This window comes from Falco cherrug, chromosome 5 (assembly GCF_023634085.1).
Source record: "Falco cherrug isolate bFalChe1 chromosome 5, bFalChe1.pri, whole genome shotgun sequence".
NCBI classification, from domain to species: Eukaryota; Metazoa; Chordata; class Aves; order Falconiformes; family Falconidae; genus Falco; species Falco cherrug.
Window position 1 is genome coordinate 30154602 of NC_073701.1, and position 27366 is coordinate 30181967.

Sequence of the window (27366 nt, forward strand, 5' to 3'; positions counted from 1 at the left end):
CCCCGCTCCCATTGGGCGGCGGCGGCGGGTTTAAATCCAAACCGCCGGGGAGGGCAGCCGTGCCTCCGGGCTGCCGCGCTGCGGGCGCCGCTGTCCTCCTGGTCGCGCAGGTAATGTCGCTAGAGAAGCAGGAAGTGCGCCGGGCTGTGCGGGGGGCGTGAAGGCCGCGGCGGGCCTCCCGCGGAGGCGAGGGTGCTGCGGCCCCGCGGTGGGCCTGAGGCGGGGGACCGGCCCGGGCCGGCCCGGCCCCTGAGGAGGCCCCAGCTGGGAGTTGTCAGCGGGGGAACCGGGACGGGGGGAGGGCAGTGGCGCTAGTGGTAATGTCGGTCCTTAAGGTTTAGGGATTGGGGCTTGTTTCTCAGGCTTTGGGCTTGTTCGGGCTGTTTGGCTGGGCGCTGGCTCCGAGTGACAGGTCTCAGAGGGGGGAGGGAGAGGTTTTTTGTCAGCCTTACACTGACTTGCACCTGCCCACCTGCTTCATCATCTATGGCCCTCATATTTTGTTCATGTTAATGTAAAATAATAAAGTCGATTGGCCCCTCCAAACATTTTGGAGAGTTTAAGTAATTGTGGTTGCTGCTGCGGTCCTGCTTGTTACCTGATGTCTCCTGTTTTCCTGCCCCTCTCCCACACTTAATTTTTTTCCTGATTATACCAATAAAAAAAAACCCCAAAAACCAAAAATAAAAGCTGTGGACTGTGCCATAGCTTGGTGAAATGAAGGAAGAGGTTGGTTCTGTGTTCTGAAAGTGAGTGGTATGGGTGTTGCTCCTCTACTGTCACATAGGGAACTGTTTCAGGAAAGAACAAGTACAAGAAGGTGAAAAAGATGAAAGCATGAAGAGGTCAAACTCAAAACTGGTACTGAAAGTCATTGCTAAAGGAAATAGGGGAGATAATGACTTATGGAATGGAGAAAAAGACTACATGGGTAATAAAAGCATTTAGAGATATGTTTGGTAGTAAGTCTTAGAAATGTTAAATGTGTTTCCAGGTTTAAAACTTTTGGATAGACACCAGCCTGGATGTATAGAGAATGTAGGTAGTATAGAAGGTGCTCTCTGGGGCATTCAGACTGGCTGCTTTCAGCAGCAAAACGCTATCATGTTTATGATAATGGTTATTTTTTTATGTTGGTATAATGTACAAGGCAAGTAAGGAGCCTTCATGAAGACCTGCCAGTCATAAGCACTTTTAAACCCTTATCTTCATGCCTGCTGTGTTGTAGCAAGCGTCACCAGACTTTTGGTTTAGTGGGAAGAGTTTATTGTAGGAATGTTGCGACGGAGGGAAGACACAGTCACTCAATATGAGTGATCAGCAGACTTCGTTTATTGTACCTTACAGTCACCTTTTATGCCTTCTTATAATTAGCTCATACATATTACAAAAGTTAAGCTCATTATTGGTTAGTTGCCTAAATACCAAGCCCACCCCTAGTTTCTCTTCCGTAGTTTTCTGTTCCCACCTGCAACATTCTTTTCCCACCAAAATCTTCCTGTTATTGTGTAACAAGGACAGCCAAAGACAGTGTATTTTGCTTTACTTCAGATAAGCTGAGAGCGATGTGCATTTTTGTCCAGCCAGCTGGACTATGTCTATGTGACCCTTTTCAGCTAGCCAGTTATCCACATAGGAACTTGATTTGCAAGAAGATGCAACAGGATTTGCACAGCTCTTTGGAAGCTGAAGACATGCATAGACCTCTTGCATAGCTATAGTGATTTTTATTTCTCTTAATTATTTCTATCTTCTATTATAGACAATGATTGCTTTCCAGCAAAAAATTTTAAACTGGATCAAGTGTTTCAGAAGACAATGGGTTTTATTTTCAAACTCTGAAAGGACTACTGTATGTGGAGCAGACTACATGCTGATGGCGTTACAGCTGTCGATGGCTGAAGTCAATAAACAGGTTAGCATTCATTCAGTAACTTCTTGGGACTTGGTACATCTTGAACTTTGTTTAATTCCTGGACTTCTTGCTTAGGCACCTACCTGAAATGGCTGTTTTGGTTACTTCGTTGTTGATTTAACTGAGGGTCAGATGCAGCAAGGCACTAAAATTAGTATAATTAAGCATACTGTTGAATAAGGGCTTAGAAAAAGAAAAACAAGACAAATGGGAGGATGGAAGTTTTCTAAGTGTATATCTGAGTTTAAAACTTTTAATATTAAATACTAGTGTATTTTTTTCCTGATCATGTAACCTCTTTTTATTTCCATCATATGTTTGTTCTATGCTGTAGATGAGGGTGGGAGAACTATGGCATTTGGGATGCACCTTTTTTCTGAGTGCTCCAAAACCACTTCGGAATGACATGACAGTATGCATACATAACTGATTTGGTATAAGCTGCATGAGTTGTGCTTGTAGAAGTCTGTTCTTGGCTGCTGTTTTTCCTGAGGCTCATCAGATGAAGACCTATACATACAAGTTGGAGCATGCTCCCAGTACCACTAGGAAATACATGGCCGCCTTTGCATGTGTACAAGAAGTATCTGTCAAAAGACAAACAGGAGATGTAACTTTTAAGAGCCTCCGTAAGAAGTACTGTGGCTTGTCACAGCTGGAAGGTTGGGCATTAGCAATCATATGAAACATACCGAAACTGATGCAACATACAGTCAGGCCTTTGCATGTGTCTCATCTAATGAGAACAATTGCAATAGTCACTTTAATAATCTAAAGATATCTTTTTAGGTCAATAATCTTAATTACTGATGAAAACAAATTACTGTTGTTGGAAGACTTACCCAAATGTTGCATATTAAATTAAACATGTAGTACAAATCTTTAGTTTAAAAAAAAAACCCAACCAAACACAACACAAACAACAAAAACAACCCCTCAAACCAACAAAGAACCCCAAACAAACAGAAAACCTGCTTCACTTTGTGCACTTCTAGGTGCAGTGTATTCTTTAAAAAAATTACCACTTGTACTGGAAGAAGCTTAAGTCTTGGAAGAAATATTTCTAGAACACTCTTTAACCTAACTAAATTAATCACCAGAAAATGTTTTGTAGTCTAAAATGTGCAGAATGGGGGTATCTGTTGTCTGAACATTAAATATAACACTGGTCAATTCATCCCCACTAAAAAAAATAAAATGTTACAGCAGAAATATTAGAATCCCAAGATTCTACATTTGTACTTCATAGAATGTAATATATTCCAGCCAGGATTCCAGTGTCTTCACAGTACCTGTGTAGGTAAAACTAGAAAATTATTGCACATCAAAAGAAACTCTAAAATAAGTGATAAAAGACAATAGTGTAAAACTACCTGTGGAGGCAATCACTGTTTGTCGTGTTTGGTGTGACTCTCCATTGAGAATCACAAACATTTTTCCAAAGCTAACTCGGGGGACTAGAACTTGTTATTCTGCTGGATGTCAAAAATTGCAGACATGGTAAAGATGATATTTTTATGGTTCATTGTTATTTCCTTCCTAACAGCTTATAAAAAGCTCTTTCCTTCCCCTAGAAGTAACTAGTTCATTCTGCTTTCTCCTTTTTTCTTCTCTAGCAAGCAGTCCTCCCCTCTATAAGTATCTTTTCTCTCAGATATGATCGAACAAAAATTCAAACAATTAAAATTTGAAATATACTGCTTTTACTTCAAATCTGAAGGACCAAGTGCTCAAAACCTAATTTGCTTTTTCTGATTATACTAGTTGGTCTGATAAGACAAATTAACAGTATGTATAAACTTTGTCTGCCATATGTGGATTAAAACTTTTCCAGCATTTGCATGTGCTGCCTCTGAAATCCAGTTTCTTCAGTTGGATGTCCATTTTGATGTTTATAGTGTTAAATATGGCTGTTTTATTTGGTTCAGTGCTGAAATATCAAACTAAGATGCAGAGTATTATTGTTGTAGGGCATGTGTTTTGCTGATTGACTGGATACCAAGCAAAAATGAATTCCAAATCAAATATAAGAATAAACACAGTTTATTATATTACAATATAATAAAGGAAAATAGTATGCAATATGATAAAAGGAAACAGTACTAGTTATTATGCCCAATATGATGAAAGAGCAATAGGAGCGAAACATCAAATCCTTACTACAAAAGGATCTTTAATAAGAAAAGGATACATCACCAGTTACCACCTTAATATCATCCAAGCCCACACTTCGGCTGGGAAGCCCAGTTGCAGCTGGCACCAGGAGTCTCATGGTAACTGGGAAAATTCCTACACTGTGTGTCCATCTGTAGGTGAGGCTTCTGTCCCAGTCCTGGAGCTTGCCCACCTTTATACTCGGTGAAAAACAAAAATAGTTTACACACCTATGTATGTAAACTTTTAAGTTTAGGCTAAATGCAGGCGTGCAGTATTTTGTGATTTGTAAGGTTCACACGTGCCAGGGATGTTGGCCCAATGCCCGAATGTGGTGATGTTACCATTGTGACACAGCTGCACACAATACTTGTTGTCTCGATGGTTCTGCTCATCTCTTGCTTGTTCGTGGGGCTCAGGGCAAACACCACCTGCTCCTTAAAGATATCCTTGAGCTCCCTGAGCTCACTGTCCAAGTTAAATGATTCCTAACTAAAGACAAAGTCTTTTTCATAAGCTGTAATCAATTTAATAAATTTTCACCATGTTATGTCCCTTGTTAGATCTCTCATTTAAGTACAATAATTTCATATTGTTAACATAACACCCATGGAATAGAAGTCTATTATGATGAAGTAAGTTACTGCATGAAAAATAACTGTGCTAACATGCTGTTGACTCACTGGGTTGAAAAAAACCCTAAGCTACCACAAACAACAAAAACCTATTCTCTTTCTTTAGGAACCTGGACAGTTGTGATGGTATTGGTGTTTTAATGTTATCTGTATCAGCAGTAAAAATGAAAAATAACAAAGCTTTTTTTGAGAAATCCAGAAAAGTTTCAAAGTCTTCTAACTTACTAGTCTTAAATTTCACCAAAAATAAGGGTAGCAAGCAGTGTGATAAACATTGATCAAATAGCGGGGATAAAAGGAAAAAAAATCATATGCTTTGAATTCCTCTGAAAATACTTTGTGTTGTAGCTATTAGGACAAATACTTACTTGTCATTTTCAGACCATGGCTGTTTTAGCTACTATTGGGGGAAAATGAGACATCATATAAAACTTCTTTTTTTTCTCGAGTCTGTCCATTTAGATTCTTAGACTTGTCTTAAATATTTTGTAAATTTCTATTCTAGCACTGGGACTGTGACACTGGAGGAGAAAGTGCTTCGTTGTTGTTTTTAGAAATACATTTTCCCTTCAGAAATTTGTTTTTGTCTCTTTCTGATTCTGCATGAAATCCAGCTTTGTGTGTGATTAGTTCTACCCTGTGCTTCCATGACTACATTTTGTACACTATCTGAAAAAATATGTTCTGTTGAGGTTCTTGCATTTCTTGAATTGTTTTCCCAAATAATCTTGTTTCTATGTTGACAAATAAAGAAAAATGCAAAGTTGCTTTACAGCCTTACTCCCTTAAATAGTTTTATCTGTCTTCCTTTTGGTAATGAGACTCCTACCAACTTTGTAGCAATTTTATACGATGTTGCTTGTAACATATGTAAGGATGCTACCAAGAGGCATTGTCTTGGCTGTTCTTCAGTATAATTAATTTTTCACAGAATGGTTGATGTTGTAGGGGACCTCTGGAGGTTACCTTGTCCAACCTGTCTCCTCAAGCAGGGCCACATAATGCCAGTTGTCCAGGACCATGTGCAGATGGCTTTTGAGTATTTCCAAGAATGGAGACTCCACAACCTCCCTGAGCAGACTGTGCCAGTACTTAATCACCCTCACAGTAGAAGAGTGCTTCCTAATGTTCAGCGGGAACCTCCTGTGTTTCGTTCTGTTTGTACCCAGTGTCTCTGGGCTTGCCACTGAGCACCTTAAAAAAGAGCCTGGCTCCATCCTCTTTGTACCCTCTCTCTAGATATTTATATACATTGATTACATCCTCCCTGGGCATTCTCTTTTCCAGCCTAAATGACCCCAACTTTCTTAGCCTTTCCTCATACGTGAGATGCTCCCGTCCCTTAATCTTTGTGGGTGATTCTCTGGACTTTGTACTCTCTCCAGTATGTCAGTATGTCTCCCTTGTACTGAGGAGCCCAGAACTGGACACAGTATTCAGATGTGGTCTCACTAGTGCTGAGTAGTCTTCTCTACAAGGGACAGGCTCTTTTTTGAGGAAAAAAAACCCAACCAAACATTGACATTTTATAGAAGAAAGGTTGAAGTAATGCATATTTAATTGCATTTTTTTAAAAGCAAATGATGCCCTGAGACTGTTCTGCTGTCTTTCCCTATACCCTGTGTAACCAAAGCATTAGTAGTTACTGTTTCTAGTGTTTTTGGGTTGCTTAACAGCTGGAGTAGTTTTAACTGTGTTAAACTGTTGCTACTTAAATCTTGAGGCACCCTCTTTAGTTTTTTGATAAGGCTTCCTCTTCTCCCCGCCTCCCTTTCTTCTCTATAGTATTACATGCTTCTGTTTTGAGGGGTGGAAGGGGAAGCAAGAATGTGGTGTAGGGCTCTTTTGTTTTGTTTTTTTTTTAACCAAGAGTGTGCTACATTTTCTGTCTTGTTTTTATTACTGCTATAGTTGATAGTGTTCACTTTAGAAAGTAGGAGTTTGTTGCTTGGATGAGTACAGTTCTTACTTTGTCTGTTTCAGGATCTTATTGTTGCAACTACTAACTCTTCTACTCACCCTACTGTAGCTCTCCAGACCTCCTTAAACTGAGCATACTTCTACTCTCTTTGATCCTGGTACTTTTCCCCTTGACACCCCACAGTGTTGCTTGCCCCTGCCCCCCCCAAAAAAGGTGTTCAGTCCCAAACAATTATCCATGCAAGGTATACTGGCATTTCTCCAAGCTTGGGATATTGGCCTGTATCTTCACTGGCTTTGCTTCTGGCAGATTGCAATATAATAAATATTAGATGCATATGTCTATTCACTTGCACATGTATGAACCACCTTCTAAATCTGTGCATGGCACTATCGGCGTTCACTGGAGTGGGAAACTTACTAAAAATGCTGCTTTAAAATACTTTATTGTGCTTTATATACCACAGTTTGGGAACTTATGTCTTGTGTGAAAGTGTACAGAAGCAAGCAAGACTCAGTAGGACCAGAAGTGACAAGACTGCAGAATCACACAGCTTGAGGGCAATACCAGACAACAATACTGCATTTGAGGAGTATGCCTGAAAATAATAGAACTAGAGACAACACTTCTGTGGAGGTTAAGCATGGCAGTCTTGAACACACATATTCCAAAAATGGGCAGAGACCATTTGTTTGAGAAGGGCAGGAAAGAATGTGATATTGCTGACACACACGTGACTTCATGTTTTTTAAAACAATTTTCTGTCAAAATGGAAGCTGCTTGGCTGTGTAGTTAGCCCTAGAAAGCTTGCAATACTTACAAAATACTAAAGTATGTTGTCTGTAGGCATTAAATGTTGCTGCTGGATTTCAGACTTTCTAAGGCAAGAGTCCAAGGAAACTGAGAATACTGCACTAACAAGAAGTGAAAGTGCTTCATAATACTTCATTGTTTCTATGCCTATGAAACACAATACTTACAACATCATGGAATGAAAGTATGGAACTTTTTTAACTTCCTTAAGGTATTAGCTAGTTGGTACATGCTTACTGAAACACCAATATTTTTTAAAATTAATTTTAAAACCAGAGATTCTTGACAAATTGACTCTATAATTAATGGAATACACTGTCATAGTGAGCACTTGATCATGAAGGTTAATATCTGGAGTGCGGTTTTATTTGGATTTAAAATATTTTTGCAGCACTAGTATAAATTTTGTGAATTTCTGCAGGTCCTTGGTCTGATGAGGAAAGGTTTTGATTTATTAGATATCATATTGAAGTTGTACTTTAACTTGGTAGTTCTGGAGAATTTTGTTTCAAAACAAAGTGAGAAAACTTTTTAATCTTCTTTTTTATTCAACCTACTGCTGTTTTGGTATGTTTAAATTGGATTATAATATGATTACATGTTTAATTTTTTGAGGTCTGAAATGGAAAATAAGTGCTTTTCAGAAAACATGTATGCCATTTTAATATTGTGGTAATCTGTGGGATAGCAGGCAAGTTCATAGTGCTGAACTATTGTAGCCCATGCACAAACTAGAAGGCAAAAAAGTGCTCTAAAAATAATATCTGTGAGTACTCTTTCATTTTCACTCCTAGTTCTCTGCTTAGGCAATATTGAAGGAGTTGACTTTCAGGACTTTGGAATTGTATATTTAACCAGGTCTATTGGGAAAGTTGTGCTAAGTATGCTAGAACCCTAAGGAGGGATCTTTTGGGCTGGAACAACTTAAATTATTACAATTGCTGCTGACCTGTTTGCGTATTTAGTTTTGTATTCAGTTGCTAATGGTGTTAGTAAGTAATCACTTTTATGCAGATTAAAGTCGCTTAATGTTAAAACATGAAATAAAACCTTTGGGCTAGATGGGAGTTATCTGCCATTATTGATGTAGCAAAGCAAAGCTTGTCACTCAGTCGCAGGACATTTATGTCATGTTACATGACTGTATAATACAGCTCTTTTTTTTTTTTTCTTTTTTTTTTTTTTTTTTTCTGTCATATGCTTTAGGTACCAGTAGCATGAACTCAGTTTCCTTAGTGAAAACTGGAAAATTTGCTACAGATGCAAAATTACTTGTTGTATGTGTTCTGAGGTCTAACTCAAATAGAAGGACCTTAGCTGAAAAAGTAAGGGTACGAAGTAGGGACTAGTCTGTAGATCAGAGCTGAGTGTGGACAAAAATAGTAGTTGTGAAATGATGCCAAAACAGCAGAGTAACTGCTCAGAGATGGATTTTGTCTTTAAGCAGCAAAGGTATTTCGTGCCAAATTGGGGAGCTAGCCAATTCACATTGGACAAACTAGCTCCAAAGTTTTCAGTGAAAAGTTAGGTATTTTAAAAAGTTTGTGAGAGGTTACAACATCTTTACATACATATTCATTTGATTTTGACACGTAATCATTCTATTCATAAGTGGGATCTAGGTAGACTAAGCCTTTCAACTTCCTTTGTTCAACAATTTCCTGACTCATGGTCTCCTTATCTCTTTCAGGTGCCCACCTTATCTTTTCTAATTATTCAGAGCATGTTCCTTTATCATCAGTGGTACATTCCTTTAATTTTGTTAGTGGAACCTTTCCTTATTCAGAGTACTTTTCAGAGTACATTCTTTACTCAACACAAACAGAGCATCACCCAGAGCATTGTACCAAGCTCATTCTGACTAATCTTTTTAAGACCTTGCTCTGTTTCAGAGGAGAGGTAAGAGCAAGTAGTAAGGAAGCTGCAAGATTACAGGAGAAAGAGGAAGTGGTGGTGGGCAAGTTGACACTGGGAGGTTTTAGAGTATGGTAGTATGGAAAGGACTGCAATAAACATGGCTATGAGAAAACAGATTGTGGTGGATGTTGAGTAAGACATCAAGATTTGGGAGCAAGGCGAAAATAGGCACAGGATATAATGAGGTATGGGTGTGTAAGGGAGATCAGCATCTCTTAGGCCGAATTTTGGCAAGGCAGAGAACAGTACAGTAGTGCAAGTCCAGGGGCAGTGGTCAAGAGATAAAAAAACAGGTTAACAATTGAATAAAGGACCAGATTCTGAATTGCAGAGGCCAGGAATATGTATGTAATCCTGCATCCCAGACACTGTGTTTTGTCTCTGCAGTCTTTAGCTCAATCTAATCAGTAGCAGAATTCTATGTTAGCATGTATTTTCACTTATATAAGTTGCATCTTAATGGAATTCTTCCTGTGCATAGCTTGGTTTACACAGATTGAAACTGATTTTTCTGGCTTCTTCAGTATTGCAGTCTTTGACCACTGACAATACACTCATCTCCTTTGTTGGCAGCCACAAGAGACAGGCTCAGGTTTCTTGCAGTTCCTTGTTACACCTGTGCTGAACTGGAAGACTTAAAACCTCTGATGCTCAGTGAGCTGATCCCCTCCACCCCTTCCTCGCAAGCGTGAATCACTTGGTTTAAAAAATAACAATACTTTGCTATAGGGCTATGTATTGTACCTAATTATTTCTTGCTCAAGAGTTCAGCAGTAACTGCTCTCTCCTCTAGTTTTACTGATACAACTGGATGGTTAGCTGCCTTGCATTCAGTAACATCACTTGATCTGTGACTCAAGTAACAAGGCTTTGTTGCTTACTTGGCTTGTTTTTTAAATTCCTCTGAATTTGAATTCCACTGTCTGTTCGTATCTGTGGTGATGCTTTCACCTTTTTGTTTGCCATTCGTGCCCTGCTGCCATACTTATAAACTTCAGCCATGCCAGTTTTGTTAAAACCTATGGTTCTTTAGTTACTTCTCCCTCATAAATGAGATGCCATGTAGCATTATGGACTGCATACATTCTCTTTTTCTTAGTCTCTTCTGTTCTCCCATGTAGAGATAACTTTTAAAGAAAAGTTTATTCTTTTTTTACCCTTTAGTTTAGAACTGCACAAGAAAACTGCAAGCTTATTGCTTCACTCTTCTAACTAGTTAGGCATGATTACTTAATAAACCTCTGCCTAAAAGTGTAGCAATAGCAGATGCCCCCACTGTAAATCTTTTGAAAAAAATTATGAACTAGTATGTAAATTAAACCTTTAGTCATTAGTTTTATACATTTTCTGCTTCTGTCCACCAAAGGTCAACAGAGCATTCCTCTCAAGAGTTGGAAAGAAAAGAGGGACTTTAACTGTGTTACAAGCCTCTTAAGTTTGTGATAAATTTTAATTTTCTTTTTTTTTGCCTAGAATAGGAAAAGGTTCTCCAGTTGCAAAGAAAATGCTTAGGTTTTTTTGCTACCCATGTATTTGTTGTCATGTACCCCCTTTATCTGCTCTTTTAATTTAACTCTTTGTTAATCTCTAATTCTTGATAAATTTCTGATAAACTGTAAAACTTTTTTTTTTTTTTCCATTTTGGAGGTTGGGGAGAAGGCAGAGGGGTACATGGAATGTAATCTAATAATTTTGACAGGGAGAGTGGGCCAGAAGCTGGGTATAAGATTCTGGCCTATACTGTACAGTTAACATTAGTCAAGGTCCTAGTAATGGGTAGGTGTGCATTGTTTTAATGTATTTGTTAGTAACACTATCAGTGTTATGATAAAGTATAACTATACTAACAAAGGAAAAGCAGGTTTGTTTTTTTTTTTTTTGACATAGCATGTATTTTCCCAGATGACTGCTTGAAGCAAGGTAATAGAGCTATATCTACTGCCTTTGGGATGTAAATGCCTGCCACACTGAAAACTATTTCTGCAAATAACTTTATGTAAGCCGCAGTCCTGTAAAAAAGTCAATGTTTTTTCTTATGAGTGAAGTTCAAGGTACATACCTGGTATCAGGAACAAATACTGCATGTAACAATACTCAACTGTAAAGGCAAAGCACTGGAAGAACTTCAAGTAAGACTTTGTTTATAATAAATATTTAGGTTGTAAGAGGTTTATTTTTTGAAATGCATCTTTTTTAAAAGTTAGTTTTAAACCTATGCTGAATACTTTTTTATTTATAACCAATACTATTTTTGCATTTTTCTGTTTTATTAGCACCATGGAGATTTCACAGTATCACTTAGTGACGTGTTGGAAACTTGGAAGTATTTTTTACATGACAAACTGGGATTATCATACAAAAACATGAAAGAACCTGAAAATTATGCTGACGTAAAAAAAGCCTATCATGCCTTCTTAGAAAGAAGCAATATGTTAGATCTAATAGACATATGTCAGAAATGCTGTGGTCTTGGACTTGTATCTGAAGATGAAAGCATAGCCCCTGTAAGTATTTTGTTTGCTTGATCTCTTATATTGTTCTGACATAATTTTGATTCCAGTTACGGATTTATGACACTTCTAAATATAAGCAGGAGCTCCGAATTATTCACAAGTTACTTTGCTCTTCTATTGGGGAAGCAATGACTTTAAATTACTAAATCTTTTAAAGAGATCTTAAATTTACTCAAAATTATTTCTTTCTGTTTTCCTGCTAAATGGGTGGGTCCCACAGCTCTTCTATAAGTATATCACACTTTGCCAGAAATGGAACTGAAAAATGAACTGTAGAGATTTGGTAAGACTGGAACAAAGCTTAGTGATTAACATGTGTCATGGAGTTTTGGTTGTATGTTGATATGCAGTCAAAATATTTTTGATGATCATCACCTTAAAAATACCACTCACTTAACAGCAGAAACTACCCTATACTACATATAGTTCCATTTTAGATTTTTCCAGAAACCAGAAAAGATTCCACTTCAGCCAGTCTGCAGTACTATTGCAGTTTATTGCATCTTCAGATGTTCTTATGACACTGCATGTGAGGCTATACTCTAGAGAAGTTTTTGTGTGTATTCCACTCTTACTCTAATAAAAGTGTGAAAAATGAATTTGATTAATCTCTGTTATTGAATAAAAATATATGTAAGTAGCAATTAAGACAAGTTTGAAAAACAAACATTCCGCATGATTTTATTTGATCCTGTGCTTCTAGAGCATAGAAAAGTCAAAGGACAGAGGATATTGATACTGAAAAAGTTAATGAATGTTGGATTTAGATGCATATACTTCTAGTTTGTAATGAGAATTAGAGAGTAGTTGTCTGCTTTTACTGCCTGCTCTCAGCATTGCAGACTTAAATTATGTTTATTTAATCTTCTTCATTTGATATATGTTTAATTAGATGGCAATTTTAATATGAGGGAAGATATGCCAGTTACTGAACATTAATTGGACTGAGGTATATTATGAATGTACCATGAGTTATTAGTTACAGCATGATTAAAACTGTTTACCTTCCAGGCCTAGTAAGAATAGCTTTCTCCATGAAAAAGTGGTCAAATATCACTAACAGGTTGCCCAGAGAACATATGGAATCTCGTCTTTGGAGATATTAAAAACTTAGCTCACTCAACATGTCACTGAGCAACCTGGTCAAACTGGTCCTGCTTCAAGCATGGGTTTGTACTAGGTGATCCCTATAGGTCCCTTTTAACCTAAATTATTGTATGATTCTGTGACAAGTATGCTTGTAACCAGCTTGTCTACTTCCTTAAAGGTTCAGAGAACCTACATTCAAAACACTCATGTGATTATTAAACACAAAAAAAGATTACAAGGAGAACTGAAGCACAGGAGAAAGGCATGGAAACTGCGATTTTGGGGTTTCTTTTCTTCCTGTTTTCATAGGGAAGGTAGAGAACTCTGGTAGGTTAAAGAGCTCTCCCTGAACATGGTAGAACATATTAGAAGTTCTCCAAAACATAAGCAGCCACTTTTAGTTTGAGTGTATTAGGTAACTGTTTGAGATACCTTTTCTAAGATAGTTTGACCCTTGCACCTCATTTCTCTGCTAAAGACTGTAAACCAAAAGTAGGTCATGAGGTCTGTGTTAACTCAAAACAGTAGTAAACTGGCAGTGACGTAGTTTCACCTGGTTGTAATACTACTTTTGCTTTCTAGTCATCTTCATATTTAAGTTTATTCTGATCTTTTTACTACAGGCTCAACTGTTGGAATTTATTTCTGGCATACAGAATGCACAAGAAAATAATGTTTCTGTTCCTTCTACTCCTCCCACACCGGTCAACAGACAGGGCCAGGAGAATGTGAAGGTAAAAATTATTTCTATCTCTTTTGTAATGTTCCATATATATTGAAGACAGTCCTTCTGTGAAGCAGGCATTTGCTGTAGACTTAATCTGCCTTGAATCACCAGGGAATAAATTTTTCTACAAGTACACCATCAATAAAACATTGTCTTGACTAAGAGTTAAATGATTTGCCCAATGCTACAAAGTAAAGTTGTAGGTGAAGTAAACTTCTTTGATTTCACTTTGTTAGCTCATTCTCCCTTACAGAAGAAATCTGAATACCCACTGCAGTGTTAGCTGTAGCAAAGGAAACAAGGTTTGTCTGTCATAGTAGAGGACTTGAGAACTTTCTGGAATACTGGATTTTTTCCTTTTACCCTTTCAACCCTTAAAACAAGAATCTCAGAATACTCTATAACAACGCTTAAAATGCTGGCACTTTAGTTAATTTCCAAACTTGCTTTTCTCGTAAGTGGCAATTTCAATTCAATATGTGGGTACAATTCAAAATATTTCTGAACAAGAAAATATTTTCTGAACTGAGGTTCTCCCCTAGATAGTACTTCTTCTACCACTAACATAATGGCTTTCTTGCTGCTCTGACTTGTGTAGTAAAAATACTCCTTCCTTTTTTTTCCTTCTCTTGTCTATCTTTTCACTGTCACACATATATGTTTGGTTTGTTTACTGCCTAGATTTTTGTTGTATACATCCTGTTGAATAAGGAGGAAATTCCGTAGAAAAAATAGGTCTTCTCATTATCTTTCCTTTTGTTCATGGCCTTTTCTTCATCTTTTCTTTGCTTGTGACAAAACTGTAAATTCTTCAGTTCTGGGACCGTTGTTCTTACAGGGTCCAGAACAGTGCTGCAATATAAGCATACAATGTTATGTTTTGGTTATGTGGGTGGATCTAGGCCACAATTTATGTCCAAACTCAATCAGTGGAGTTTCTGTGATTGACATCCCCTGGGAGCCAAGGCAAAAATTACTGAATCTTCTGCAGAGCTGGCAAGTTGTTTAAAATATTAGCCTATTTGAGGTTAATGACAAATCCTTATGTGGTTTAATGGTGCTAGTATTTTACCTTGGGATAGAAAAGGAATATCTGAAGAGGTGTCCAAATAGAAATTGATAGCCAATTTTAATAGCTAGAGATCCAACCCTCAAATATTTTGTGAATATTCAAGCACACTATATGTAACTTCAACATAGTAATCATACCTGCTTTTGTCAATGCTTCCAGAATCCCCATACATGAAGTAACATTTTGAAATTATGCAAGGTGAAATTCTTACTCTTTCCAAAAATCATGTCAGTACATACCTAAATATATTTAAAAAAAACCACCATAATTCAGCAGCAGGATGACCAATTTGTGTGATGCTTTCTTATACAGGTGACAGGCCTAGCAAAGAAGTGTGTTTGTTCATATTTAAGCTTGCTGGTGAATTCTAAGGATGATCTGGCATTGGCTCGTATTTTAAATGTTCCTGACAGAGGACTTGGTAGAGATGCCTTCACTAACCTAAAACATGCCTCACAGAAGAGCGAAATGTCTATTTTCTTGGTAAGTGTATGTCCTGGTTTTGTCTGGGATAGAATTATTTTTTTTTCCCAGTAGCTGGCACAGTTCTGTGTTTTGGATTTACTATGAGAATAATGTTGATAACACACTGATGTTTTAGTTATTGCTGAATAGTGCTTACTCTTAAGTCAAGGACTTCTCGGTTTCCCATGCTCTGCCAGTGAGGAGGTGCACAAGAAGCTGGGGGGAGCAGAATCCAGCTGACCCAAACTAGCCACAGAGATATTCCATACCACAGGATGTCATGCTCAATATATAAACTGGGGGGAGTTGGCTGGGAGGGGCTGATAGCTGCTCAGGGACTGGCTGGGCATCCGTCAGTGGGTGGTGAGCAGTTGTATTGTGCATCAATTATTTTTCTTGAGTTTTATTCTTATATCTCCCTCTTTCCTTTTTATTACTATAATAATAATATTTTACTTCATTTCAATTATTAAACTTGTCTTATCTTATCTCAACCCATGGGTTTTACCTTTTTCTGATTCACCTCCCCACCCCACCAGGGTGGGAGGATTGAATGAGCTGCTTCATGATACTTAGTTGCTGGCTGGGGTTGAACCATAACAGTGTATCGAATGAAACTTGCTGTAGACCAGGGGCAATGTAATAGATCTATAAACACAAAATGTTGCTTTAATCTCATGTGCAAGGCTGACGTTTGCAAGCCAAGTCAAATACCACCGTAAATGTGATTCCTAGGTTAAAAAGAGACAACAGAGAATCTGTGTGAAGAAACGGGTGCTGGCTTGGTCATGAGATCTAATGATGCACAGAGGAACAACTGTGTGCATGAGTACCTCTAGAGCTCTAAAACATGATATCATAAAAACAGGCATCAAGACTGTTCATACCAAACAGTGACTGAAATCCTGAAAAAGTTCAGCTTTCTTAAAAAAAATATATGGGGGTTTTATTATTGCTTTTAAAATTTTGAAGTCCTGGTAGACAGTGTGAAGTGAGGTCATGAATATTCATATCAAAGAAAAAAGGCAAAGGAAGGAAAAGATGGCATTAGACCAAATATCTCTGAAATCAGTCCTGGTGAGTTGACCCTGGCTGGACACCAGATGCCCACCAAAGCCATGCTATCACTCCCCTCCTCAGCTGGACAGGGGAAAGAAAATATAAAGAAAAGCTCATGTGTTGAAATGGGGACAGAGAGAGATCATCCACCAATTACTGTCACAGGCAAAAAAGACTCAACTTCAGGGGGGGGAAAAAAATAATTTAATTTATTACCAATCAAATCAGAGTAGGATAATGAGAAATAAAACCAAATCTTAAAACACCTTCCCTTCCACCATACCCTTCTTCCCCAGCTTAACTTCACTTCCAGTTTTCGCTACCTCCTCCTTGCAAAGTGGCACAGGGGGATGGAGAACAATGGTTGCAGTCTGTTCATCACATGTTCATTTTGCTGCTCCTTCCTCCTTGGGGGGAGAACTCCTCACACTCTTACCTGGCTCCAGCATAGAGTCCCTTCCACAGGAGGCAGTCTTCCCTGAACCTCTCCAGTGTGAGTCCTTCCCACAGGCTGCAGTTCTCCACAAACTGCTCCGGCGTGGGGCCCTTCCATGAGGTACAGTCCTCCAGGAACAGACTGCTCCAGTGTGGGCTTTTCTCTCTACAGGGCCACAGGTTCTGCCAGAAGCCTGCTCCAGTGTGGGCTTCCCATGGGGTCACAGCCTCTTTCAGGCATCTGTCTGCTCTGGTGTGGGGTCTTCCACAGGCTGCAGGTGGATATCGGTTTCACTGTTAACCTCTGTGGGGCTGCAGGGGCACAGCTGCCTCACCATGGCCTTCACTAAGGGCTGCAGGGGAATCTTTGCTCTGGTGCCTGGAGCATCTCTTGCCCTCCTCCTTCACTGACCCTGGTGTCTGCAGAGTTGTTCCTCTCATGTATTCTCACTCTCCTCTCCAGCTGCAGTTGTGCAGCTTTTGTTGGGCTTTTTTGCCTTTCTTAAAAATGTTATCACAGAGGTGCTAACCAGTGTTGCTGATGGACTTGGCCTTGGCCAGAAGTGGGTCCATTTTGGAACCAATTGGCATTGGCTCTGCCAGATGTGAGAGGCTGCTAGAAGGTTCCCCTAGAAGCCACCCCTGTAGCCCCCCTGCTAGCAAAACCTCACCATGCAAACCCAATATAGCAATGAGGCTGAGTTAAACAAACATCACAAAGCAGTACTAACAATAAGAAAGCCAAGCCATTAACAATGCATTACAATCTGATTAAGTTTTAAAGTGGTGTAAGTATTTTTGTTAAATAGTAAACCAGCATTTTTCTGTGCATTTGTTAAACTTGAGATGTCTAGAATCTGAAGGATTTCTGTCTACAAATTGCTCTGAGAGCAACCTGGTGACAAAACCCTGCCTTGACATGCTCACTAAAAAAGAGGCCAAGGTTTAAAAGGGCGGTATTGCAGTTTTTTCAGCTTTCACTCAGAATTCGGGGAGGGTAATACTTTCCAGTCATTTGCAGCTTGATCAGCCTTGAAATACTCTTCAAAATGTCATTGATATGGGAGAGTCCTGCTCATTTTATTCTGAAAGGCACAGAGCTGGAAAAAACACCCTCAAGACAGTGGTATACTCTTCCCTCAATGCCCTTGTATGGGAATATAAGAAGCTTACAGCATTAATGTGCAGTGCTCACAGAGGTTAAAGAATCTGGTTTGGTATGTGAGGTGCATTTATGCTTACAGTAGTTATAATCAACACAGAGCCATCTCAAAAATACTTGGGATAAGATAAGTAAGAATTCTTTCTCCAAAGAACCACTATAGTCCCTCATATTCTAAATAATCAAATTTTGCATGCACAGTGGCCTCAGTCCAGACAACAGCAGACCAAGGAAAAGCAGTATGGGTATGTAAAAGTCACTGAAGAAGCTGCATTCTCAGATTTTTATGGTTGAATAAATGTGGAAAATTTATGAAATCTCAGTTCCAGGATTAATTATTTTAGCTCCTAATGTTCTGTTAACATTGTGTAAAAAAAAAAAAAAAAAAAAAAAAAAAAGTATGTGTTTGGACTGGATTTATTACTTCTTCCTCAGAGTTGCCAGAGGGAAAACTTCTCTACCATGTAAAGAAGTCTTCTTTTCTGGCATCTGTGTTTTGTAGAAATCTTGCAAAGCTAGTATATTTCCCATTGGGAAGGCAGGGTCCTATGAACTGTACTTCATCCACAGGTAATCTTTAACAAAAAGGCAGGGATACTGACAGGTATACATTCTTTGCTAGAGTAATCCCATTGTACTCTTTCCAGTCCTACAAGCTTTATGATTTAGCTGTAAAGTCTGAAATTAAAACTTCTATGTAGAATTAATATTACTGAATCTGTGTTAAGCATATTGGATTGTTATCTTTCACCATTCTGAAGAACTACTAAGCTTTTGATTCTGACTGTTGCCTTAAAGTTTGAGGGGTTGTCATTTAAGGTTTTGGTACTGCTTTGGGACATCTCTTGTTTTCAGTGTCTTTATAGCATTTAAAAACATATGGAGACTTTCCAAATTGGGTACCTGTGATGATAGAAGCCTTAACTGTTGTATTTTTTCAGAAGCTTTGAATATACGTTATTTTCATTTGCATCTCTGAAAACAGATACACTACTGATGTCAACTTTTACATACTTATGTTAAAATTGTTCTTGGGTCACAGACAGTCCTCTGACTCCAAGACTAGTTTTTGAGGTCAGTACAAGCATTTAAACAGCAGCAACAATGAAAAAATTATATAAACTGTATAAAATGTTATGTTAACATTTTTTTAAGCTGTTAAAAGGCCAATCTAGATATCAGATTAGCCGGGTCATTTTTGCTTTGACTTGTATGGTTTTTTTATACTGCTGCACTATTAAAGTATTGATCTTGCAAATATTTATCATAAGATCTACAAAGCTTGCCATTAAGACTTATTCTTGATTGATTCCCGTTAAATTATTTCTGCTATCAACCAGCTGTTACACACTTTGAAAATCTGTAGGACAGGTTCACTTCAACATGCGTACATTTCATGTATGTCTACAGTTTCATATCTCTGAATATTTCTCCTAATAGATGGCAACATCTTTTATCCGAACCATAGAACTTGGAGGAAGAGGCTGTAAATCTTCATTATTTGATCCTTTAAGAGTCCATGTAAAGGGGCTTTCAAATCTTGTTAATTTTATTGACAAGCTGCAAGACATTGTTGGTGAAATCTTAAATCCAAGGTAATCCCCAATGTTATATTATTGTCTTGCTGAGCACCTGCTTTTGGGTTTTTTTTCTTGTGCATGTGTCTGGAGGAAAAGGAACAAAAGAAAATCTGATGATTTAATACTTCAGAGTAAATGTTTACACCTTAAACCTTATTACCCCAGCTGTTATTCAAATATTTATATTTTGTAAGCTTAGAAATTTTTGAGGTTATTCTTTCTATTAAATTTCTATCAAATCAATGTATGTATGGCTATTTGGTTAGTTCCCTACTTGTAAATGAACTTCCAAAGATTTCAGTCCTGTGAGTCTGGTAAGTACATAAACTGATACGTGCTTTACTTTGTGCTCATCGAATACTTCCTTTTTTGTCATTTTGTTGGATCTACCCTTATATAAAGGAGTTTTTATTGCTGCTGACAAATGGCAACTTTGGTTATTTAGCCTTTCTTTTCTCTTCTCAACTACATAAGCGAAGCATAAGAATTATTTCTAAGTAAGGGTCTAGGGAAGTCACTGATTTTGAATGTTTTTGAAGACCTGAGATTAGTTTTTGGGCAAGCTTATAAACATGAAATTAGAGAGAAGTGTAAATGTAACACAGGAATTTGAATTGGTAAGTGCTGGCATTAGTACAGAGAGAAGAGCAATTTTCTTAAGCATTATAGAAGTTAGTAATTTTTTTCATTTATAATCAGTAATTTTTCTATACAAAACTGTAGCAAATCAGCTGTAATAGTTCTGTCCTTGATACTAAAGAGCCTTTTTTTAGTTTGAATTGAGTCTAATCGACACAGTTCAAAACAAAATGTTGTAAGCAAACCATAAGCATTATGTAAATTACCATTCAGATTACATTGAAGCTAGAAGTGGGAAGTATTTCTGAAGTTGTTTTGCAGTTTTTGTTTTACTTTTTAATTTTGCTTCTTTGTTCTTTCATTTCAACATCCTGGATGCCAGACACTTGCTGTCTGTGGTGGCAATTAAAAAAAAGTTTTGACTCTGCATCTAATGTATGCTTTTTAAAATTTAAATCATATATGACACTGTACATTGATAAAAATGAGAGATAAAAAAGATTTATGTGCATGACCTTACCACTTAGGGTGCAAATCCTGCTTTGTCAGGTATATACAGTTCATTAAAGTATAACGTAAAATGATACATCTTGTTAATTACCCTTCTGTTCAAGGCACGTGAGAAAAATCAGAGTGGGATAGTTGCTGGAACTTAGTAGTTTCTGCTTGGGAGAATTCCCTGGAGCTTGGAAATTCTTTTCAGCATTCAGCTGTTTATTCTGTTGCTTTCTGTGCTGTATCTGCTGTCCCATTTATTCTGGGATACAAATCTCGTTAATGTCAGATTCTGGCATGCTCATCAGATTGCATGTGTACATGTAGGTGTCATTGGTTGTATCATTGACCAACAATGGAAGCTAGCTGTACTGTGGTGTTTATAGGATCTTTTGTATTCTGTATGGGCTTTATAACCTCACGATGTAAAATACTACTATTGTTTTTCTGTATGTATCTATGTAGTAGCTCAGTGCTTACAGAAATAGAGTAAGCAGTTGGCGGTCTGAAAGAGTCTTCATTAGTATGCTAAAGTTCTGAAATATTTTAGGACTAGTAAAAAGCTTATGATCAAAACATTAGTAAACAAAAATGTATTTTTCTTAAGTGTCTGGTAAGCCATATGAGTGAGGACTATCTATATGCCCTGCCTGTGATGTGACAGTTGTTACGAATTACAGAAGATGCAGTTTTACAGAAGAAACTTCCGTAGTTCTGTTACTACTGCACTCTAAAGACCAGAGGGGGGAAAAAAGCAACAATGCAGCAAAAGATTTGGTTGCTTGGTCTTTAGAAGCCTGCTGGGAAATCTAAGAGCAAACTGGACAACCTGTCTGTGGTATTGCTGGTTCTCTGATGTAGAGATTTGCCAAGCTGCAAAAAACAGGTCTCAGTATTTGCTATGCCACAAGAAAAATGCAGTGGTTTTGGTTGTTTACTTAATGATTAGAAGTCTGTTATTTCAGTTAAATCTTGTTACAGTGGAGATCTTATGAAACTTGAACTTGCATAAAATGCAAAGTAGCCAAATAATTGCTGTGTCATTCTGAAATACATGTTGAAAAGAAGCTTTCTTCATCAACTGAAGTCAAGTTCCTTTGCTTTGGAAACCTAGAAACTGAATCAATGATGTCGGACAGTGATGGGACACACTTAAGAATTTTTGAACATGGCAATACGGTGCAGCCAAGTATCTGCTAGTCTATGGAGAACAGCAAAAATGTGGTTTTCTTCCTCAAGTCATTTGGCTAACTAAGTGAACAGTAGATGAGAGGAGGGAAGGGAAAGCTATCAAATAGAGTGGAAATCTAATGAAATGATAATGATTTGATTCAGATATGGCACAAAGTGTGAGCAGACCTGATAGCAGGAGAAATTGAAAGATACAATGAACTTTAGTAGTTTCAAGGTGTATTCACTGAGCAGATCTAACATTCTTACAAATCTCTGGGTTTTGAAATAGGTAAGCTTGTCTTTCCTCATTCTGCAGTTTTTTGATTAGAAGAAATCACTAATCTTTCAAGAATCAGTATCATGAACATTCCTTGCAGTCTGGGGATGCCATAAGACTTGTAACCCAAAAACTATTTACAGATTCTGTACATATAAGACTTGAACAACGTTTATGCAGTAAATAGAGAGCCTGGATGTTCTATTTGTGCCTGTTTCTTGACAAGAAACATATCAATGTTGTATTTGCCAGTGAAGTGGATGATTATTACACACCTGAGGATCTGGAAACTCTTTTCTGTTGGTATAAATTAAAAATGTCAGTACTAATCCATCATCCTGGAAATCCTTCTCTTTTAGGCCAGTCAATGCTTCTGGCATCTGGAAAGAACTTATTTCTGGAACGTCTGTTTTCAAGTTTGTAAAACATGTGTGACTTAAAATTGAATGATGAAAAGGGATTTGTCTTATTGGTTACTGCACTTGTTGGTTACTGCACTTGTTGGTTCATATAGGGGGTGTGTGTGTTTATATATACATACATATACTTTAAAAGGCCCCCCCGATTTTGTAGCAAAGCTGGCATATATGGACAGTAAATACTGTTCTTGAGTTGGGCCCTGACTTTGCTGTAAGCACTGAGCACTAGGTGACACTATTGTACAGCTCACATTAGTAGCTGTTTAAGTCTAAAGTTAGCTGTATTGTCTCATTCAACACATTTGAGTGACTGTGATGCTTTGGAGTGGGTCTTCATTTCAGGTCTGTGCGCAGTCTTCTGTAGTCAATTGTAGAAGCTATACAGCTTGACTTGATTATCTGTGTGGAAAATGCTCTTTCTTACGTGTTGGCTTTGTGAAACTGTGGTTACATCTGGATATGCAATAGCATTTTGGGAGAGAAAGCATATGAGACTATCTAGTCCTGTGGTGAATGTTTGAGTTAATTGGGTAGCATTCACACAGCATTGGAGTTTCGTGTTCTGAAGTTGCTGGAAAGTGTGCAAATGTGTGTAAGACATTGGCTGTATGACTCCTTAAACCTAGGATCACAGAGTAATTCAGGTTGGAACATCAGGAAGATTTTAGTTCAACATCCTGCTCAAAGGAAGTTCAGTTTTGGGGTCAGTCTAGGTTAGCTGGGGCTTTATACAGTCAAGCTTTGTGCAGTCTCCATCCTTGGAGGTTTTCAGTCTCCCTCTTGACAACCTGTTCCACTGCTTGAGTGTCCTTGTGTGGTTTTTTTTCCCTCCCTTATATCCAGTTAGCACCTCTTTTGTTTCAATTTATGCTTCATGTCTCTTTTCCTTCCACTAACTGCCAACATGAACAGCCTGGCTCAATCTCATTGGTTTTCTTCTTCTAGGTATTAGAAAACTGTTACTAGATCCCCCTGAAGCCTTCTCTTCTCCAGACTGGACAAGCTGTTCCCTTTTGCTTCTCACAGGGCCTGTCTCCCTGACCATCCTGGCAGCCCTTTGTTGTACTTGCTCCGTTTTATCAGTGTCTTTCCTGGACTGGGGGGCGGGGGGAGCAAAACTGGATGCAGTATTCTAAATTTGGTCCAAGTGCTGATTAGAGAGGGATAATCACGTTCCTTAGACTACTGGCTACGCTGCTGTTGGTGCAGCCAAGGGTACTGTTGACCTTTGCTGCCAAGGGACAGTCCTCGTTCATGGTTAGCTTGCTGAACATGCACCAAGACTCTTGGGTTTTTTTTACATAGAGCTGCTTCCCAGCCTGTATCATTGCAAGGGGTTATCCCTTTCCAAGACTTTGCATGTCCTGTTGAATTTCATGTGGTTGCTGTCAGCCTATTCCTCCCATCTGTTTAGGTATCTCTGCATGGCAGCTCTGCCCTCAAACATATTGACCATTCCATACCATGACCAATTCGGTATCATCTGCAAACTTGATGAGCATGTATTTTTATCACTGAGTCACTGGCAAAGATATTTAAAAGAAAAAACCCAATTTCCAGGATTGGCCCCTATGGTAGTCCATTTGTTACTGGCCTCTAGATACAGTGCAACACATTTAATACCTTCTGAGCCTGATCATCCAACCAGTTTTTAACTCATCTAGTTGTCCACCCATCCAGATTGTAACATCCAAACTTGTACATTGAGGGTATTTTCTGACAGTGTTGAAAGCCTTACTACAGTCAAGGTAAATGGCGCCCACCATTCTCTCCTGATCTGCAAAGCCAGTCATCCAGTCATTTTAGTGTAGGTAACAAACAAATCAATTAGGCATAATTTACAAATATATAATAAATCCGTGTTTACAGTTACCAGCCAGCACCTAATCCTTCACATGCCCAGAAATGTTTTCTTAGAAGACTTTTCACATTATTTTCTCAAGGAAAAAACTGTCTTTTTGGCCTTTTTTTGCAAACGTTTGCTTTTCTCCATTTGTCAGGGACCTTCCTGATCACAATGACTTGCCCTCCCACCCCCAGCTGGCAGTTCTCTGAAAACTGTCTCTAATCAGAGGGCTGGGAGACCATGTTGGTGAAGGCTGAGTCAAAGGCAGCATCAAGTACCTCAGTTTTATGTCTGTCCAGTGTTGCAAATTCTCCTGCCTTTAGCAAAGGTCCCTCCTTTTCAGCCTTTTGTTCAGCATATTAGTACACAAGCAGCAGATGAAGCTACTTTTAACATTCCTTGTAAGTCTCAAGTCCAGCTGAGTTTTGGCTTTCCTGACAACATCCCTAAATGCCCAGGCAACGTTTCTAGATATTTCTTTGTAACCTGTCCCTTCTTTACCATCCCGTGTAAAGCCTTTTTTGCATTGAAACTCTGTTGTCAGTTCACTGTCTAGCCAAGCTGGTCTGATATTTCTACATGTTTTCCTGAGTATTGTGATGGACTGTTCTTGTGCTTTTAATATGCTGACATTAATAACATGTCAGCTTTCTTAACCTCTTTGTCATTTAGAACTTTCTCACATGGGTTTCCGTGGACCAGTTCACTGAATAAACTGAAATCTGCTCTCCTAAAAAAACAGTCTGTACTCCTTGCTTCCCTCAGATCTTGAACTCCACTACTTCATGATTGCTACAGCCAAGGTTGCCATTGATTATTTTTTTATTATTATTATTATTTTTTCCCCTCTGTGTCCCTGACCAATTCTTCCTTGTTAGTGAATAGCAGACTCAGCTGTGTGTAACTCCATATATCACTCATCCAGTATCCCTGATGCTCTCCAGAAATCTTGACTGCTTGCATCCCATTGTGATGTTCTTCCAACAGATGTTGGGGTGTCCTTTAAGTGTCCTGTAAAAACCAGGGTCTGTAATACAAAACCTGCTGAGAGTTGCTTTAAGTATGCTTTGCCCATTTCCTCATGTCTGTTGGGTTGCCTATAACAAATCCTTACCCTGGTTCACCAGCTCTCAACAACCCTCTTGTCTGTCCAATAGAATCATAGAATGGGTTGGGTTGGAAAGGACCTTAAAGATCACCTAGTTCCAACCCTCCTGCCATGGGCTGGGACACCTTCCACTAGATCAAGTTGCTTGGAGCCCCATCCAGCCTGGCCTTGAGCACCTGCAGGGATGGGGCATCCCCAGCTTCTCTGGGCAGCCTGGTTTTGTGCCTCACCACCCTCACAGTAAAGAAGAGCTCCTCCATACGTCTGAGCTGCTCCTACATGTAGAGGACACTTCCCACTTGTCTTTCCTGAAAAGCCAATATTATATTCATCCTTTGTAGCACTCCAGCTGTCAGGCTGTCCCACCATGTCTTGGTTATTCCAATGAAGTTGTAGTTGTGTAATCATGAGTAGCTTATATTCCTTCTAACCTTTTTTATTGTGTTTTAATGGGTAAATCTCTTTAGACTGTTTTAGAGTGTATGCAATGTACTGTTTTTCAGTAAAATACTGAGAACTTAGCCACTAACCTTAGTTTCTCAACTCTTAGCATCATTGAAATGAAGACTATTTTGATGTTTAAATATTTACAGTGTAAGTTACTGATTCTATAGAATGATCCAAATTAAGACTGTATTACCATTGCACCATGTTAACAAACATTGTGTTTGTGACTTAACTAAAAATGTTCCTGTGTTTGGAGAAATAGAAAAATACCAAAAAATCTTATGTAAGTAAATAATTATTTTATAAGAAAAAAAAAAAATTAGGTTTAAACCAGACTCTCAAATTTTCCTTGAAAGTACTTGCCACTTCAGACTAATGTGCTTTAACATAACTTTATAATAGAAATACTGATATGCTTTAATCTGATTTTTTCATTTAAACTTAATGTCAAAAATGTTTTAAAATATGTTGAGAAGTAAATAATTTTACAAATAAACTTAATTGTGATTTGAAATGGATTTACAAGAAAACAAAAAATTTTGGTGGAAAAAGGTGATCTTTTGAGGTTAAGTCCAACTTCAGACATCACAGTTGAAGTGTGGTATCTTAAGTGCCCCACTTGTAAAATAAAGCATTCAATTAAAAAAGTGCTTTTTGTAATTTACTGTCCTTTTCCTTCCTAATTTAGGCTGGTGCTGGAGAATACACTGACCATTACGTCCTAGATATGGAAAGTCAGATATAGACCCTTAATTAAAAAGAAGACATGAAGGCTATGGCACTCTAGTATTAGTGCTGGATTGAAAAATCTTACCCTTAAGCCATCATACAGACACCAAACTACCAGTTCATCTGTTTCCACAGCCTACCTTTAATCCATATTCGAGAAGCAGTCTGGCAGCTCCCTGCCCATAATTTCTATCCTGATAACTTTCATTAAATTGCAGGAAAGTAATAATGTGTGGAGGGAACTACTAAGCTGGATATGTTACGGTAGAACAATTGAACTGTAGCATGGAATGCACATGGCTGCTCATCAGGAATCTTGTTCTGAGAAGAATACTTCTTTAGTTTTATAGTATCTTTGTCACTGGACTTGAGGAACATTGCTTGGTAGGGAGAATATCCAAAATTAATCCTGGTGAGAGCAGACACTGACAGAACACCAACTTTGTTTGCAGTAAGTTCTTGGGAAGGCACTAGATCTTCTAGATGGTGGTACTTCCTGAGGAAGAGTCACCCTGGTTTTTTTCCACTACAGTAAAAGAAATTTTTGGCAGTACAGCAAAAGTGGCAGCGGCAAGATGGAAAAATACTTAGCAACAGGATTATTTTTTGCTGTATTTTATTACAAATCTAATAAACTGCAAAACTCCAAAGGGCCTAAAGTAGGGTCTTCAGCTAATATTTAATTGTTTATAGTTTGAAAAACTAGAGTAATAATGCATGCATCCATTGTTTGAGGTAGAATTTTTGATTATTAGGAGTGTTTTAATATCACTTTTTTTCTTTTACAGATATATTTAAAATCTAGATAAGTTCACTGATAACAATTTATGAAATTA

General features: G+C 38.2%; 1 protein-coding gene across 5 annotated transcripts in view; it reads left to right on the forward strand.

The window, feature by feature from the left end:
- The first annotated feature begins 3 nt into the window (after nt 1-3).
- Nucleotides 4-27366, forward strand: part of PARPBP (PARP1 binding protein) — a 61625-nt gene continuing 34262 nt past the window's right edge. For 4 of the 5 annotated variants that reach the window (XM_055711034.1, XM_055711036.1, XM_055711035.1 and 1 more), the window contains exons 1-6: nt 4-110; nt 1763-1915; nt 11629-11859; nt 13581-13691; nt 15069-15239; nt 19318-19472. In XM_055711034.1, coding sequence (XP_055567009.1) covers nt 1766-1915; nt 11629-11859; nt 13581-13691; nt 15069-15239; nt 19318-19472 — 818 coding nt within the window. In that variant the 5' untranslated portion in view covers nt 4-110; nt 1763-1765. Of the gene's footprint in view, nt 111-1762; nt 1916-11628; nt 11860-13580; nt 13692-15068; nt 15240-19317; nt 19473-26489; nt 27125-27366 lie in introns of those variants that run through there. The other variant, XM_055711038.1, reaches the window with a different exon arrangement.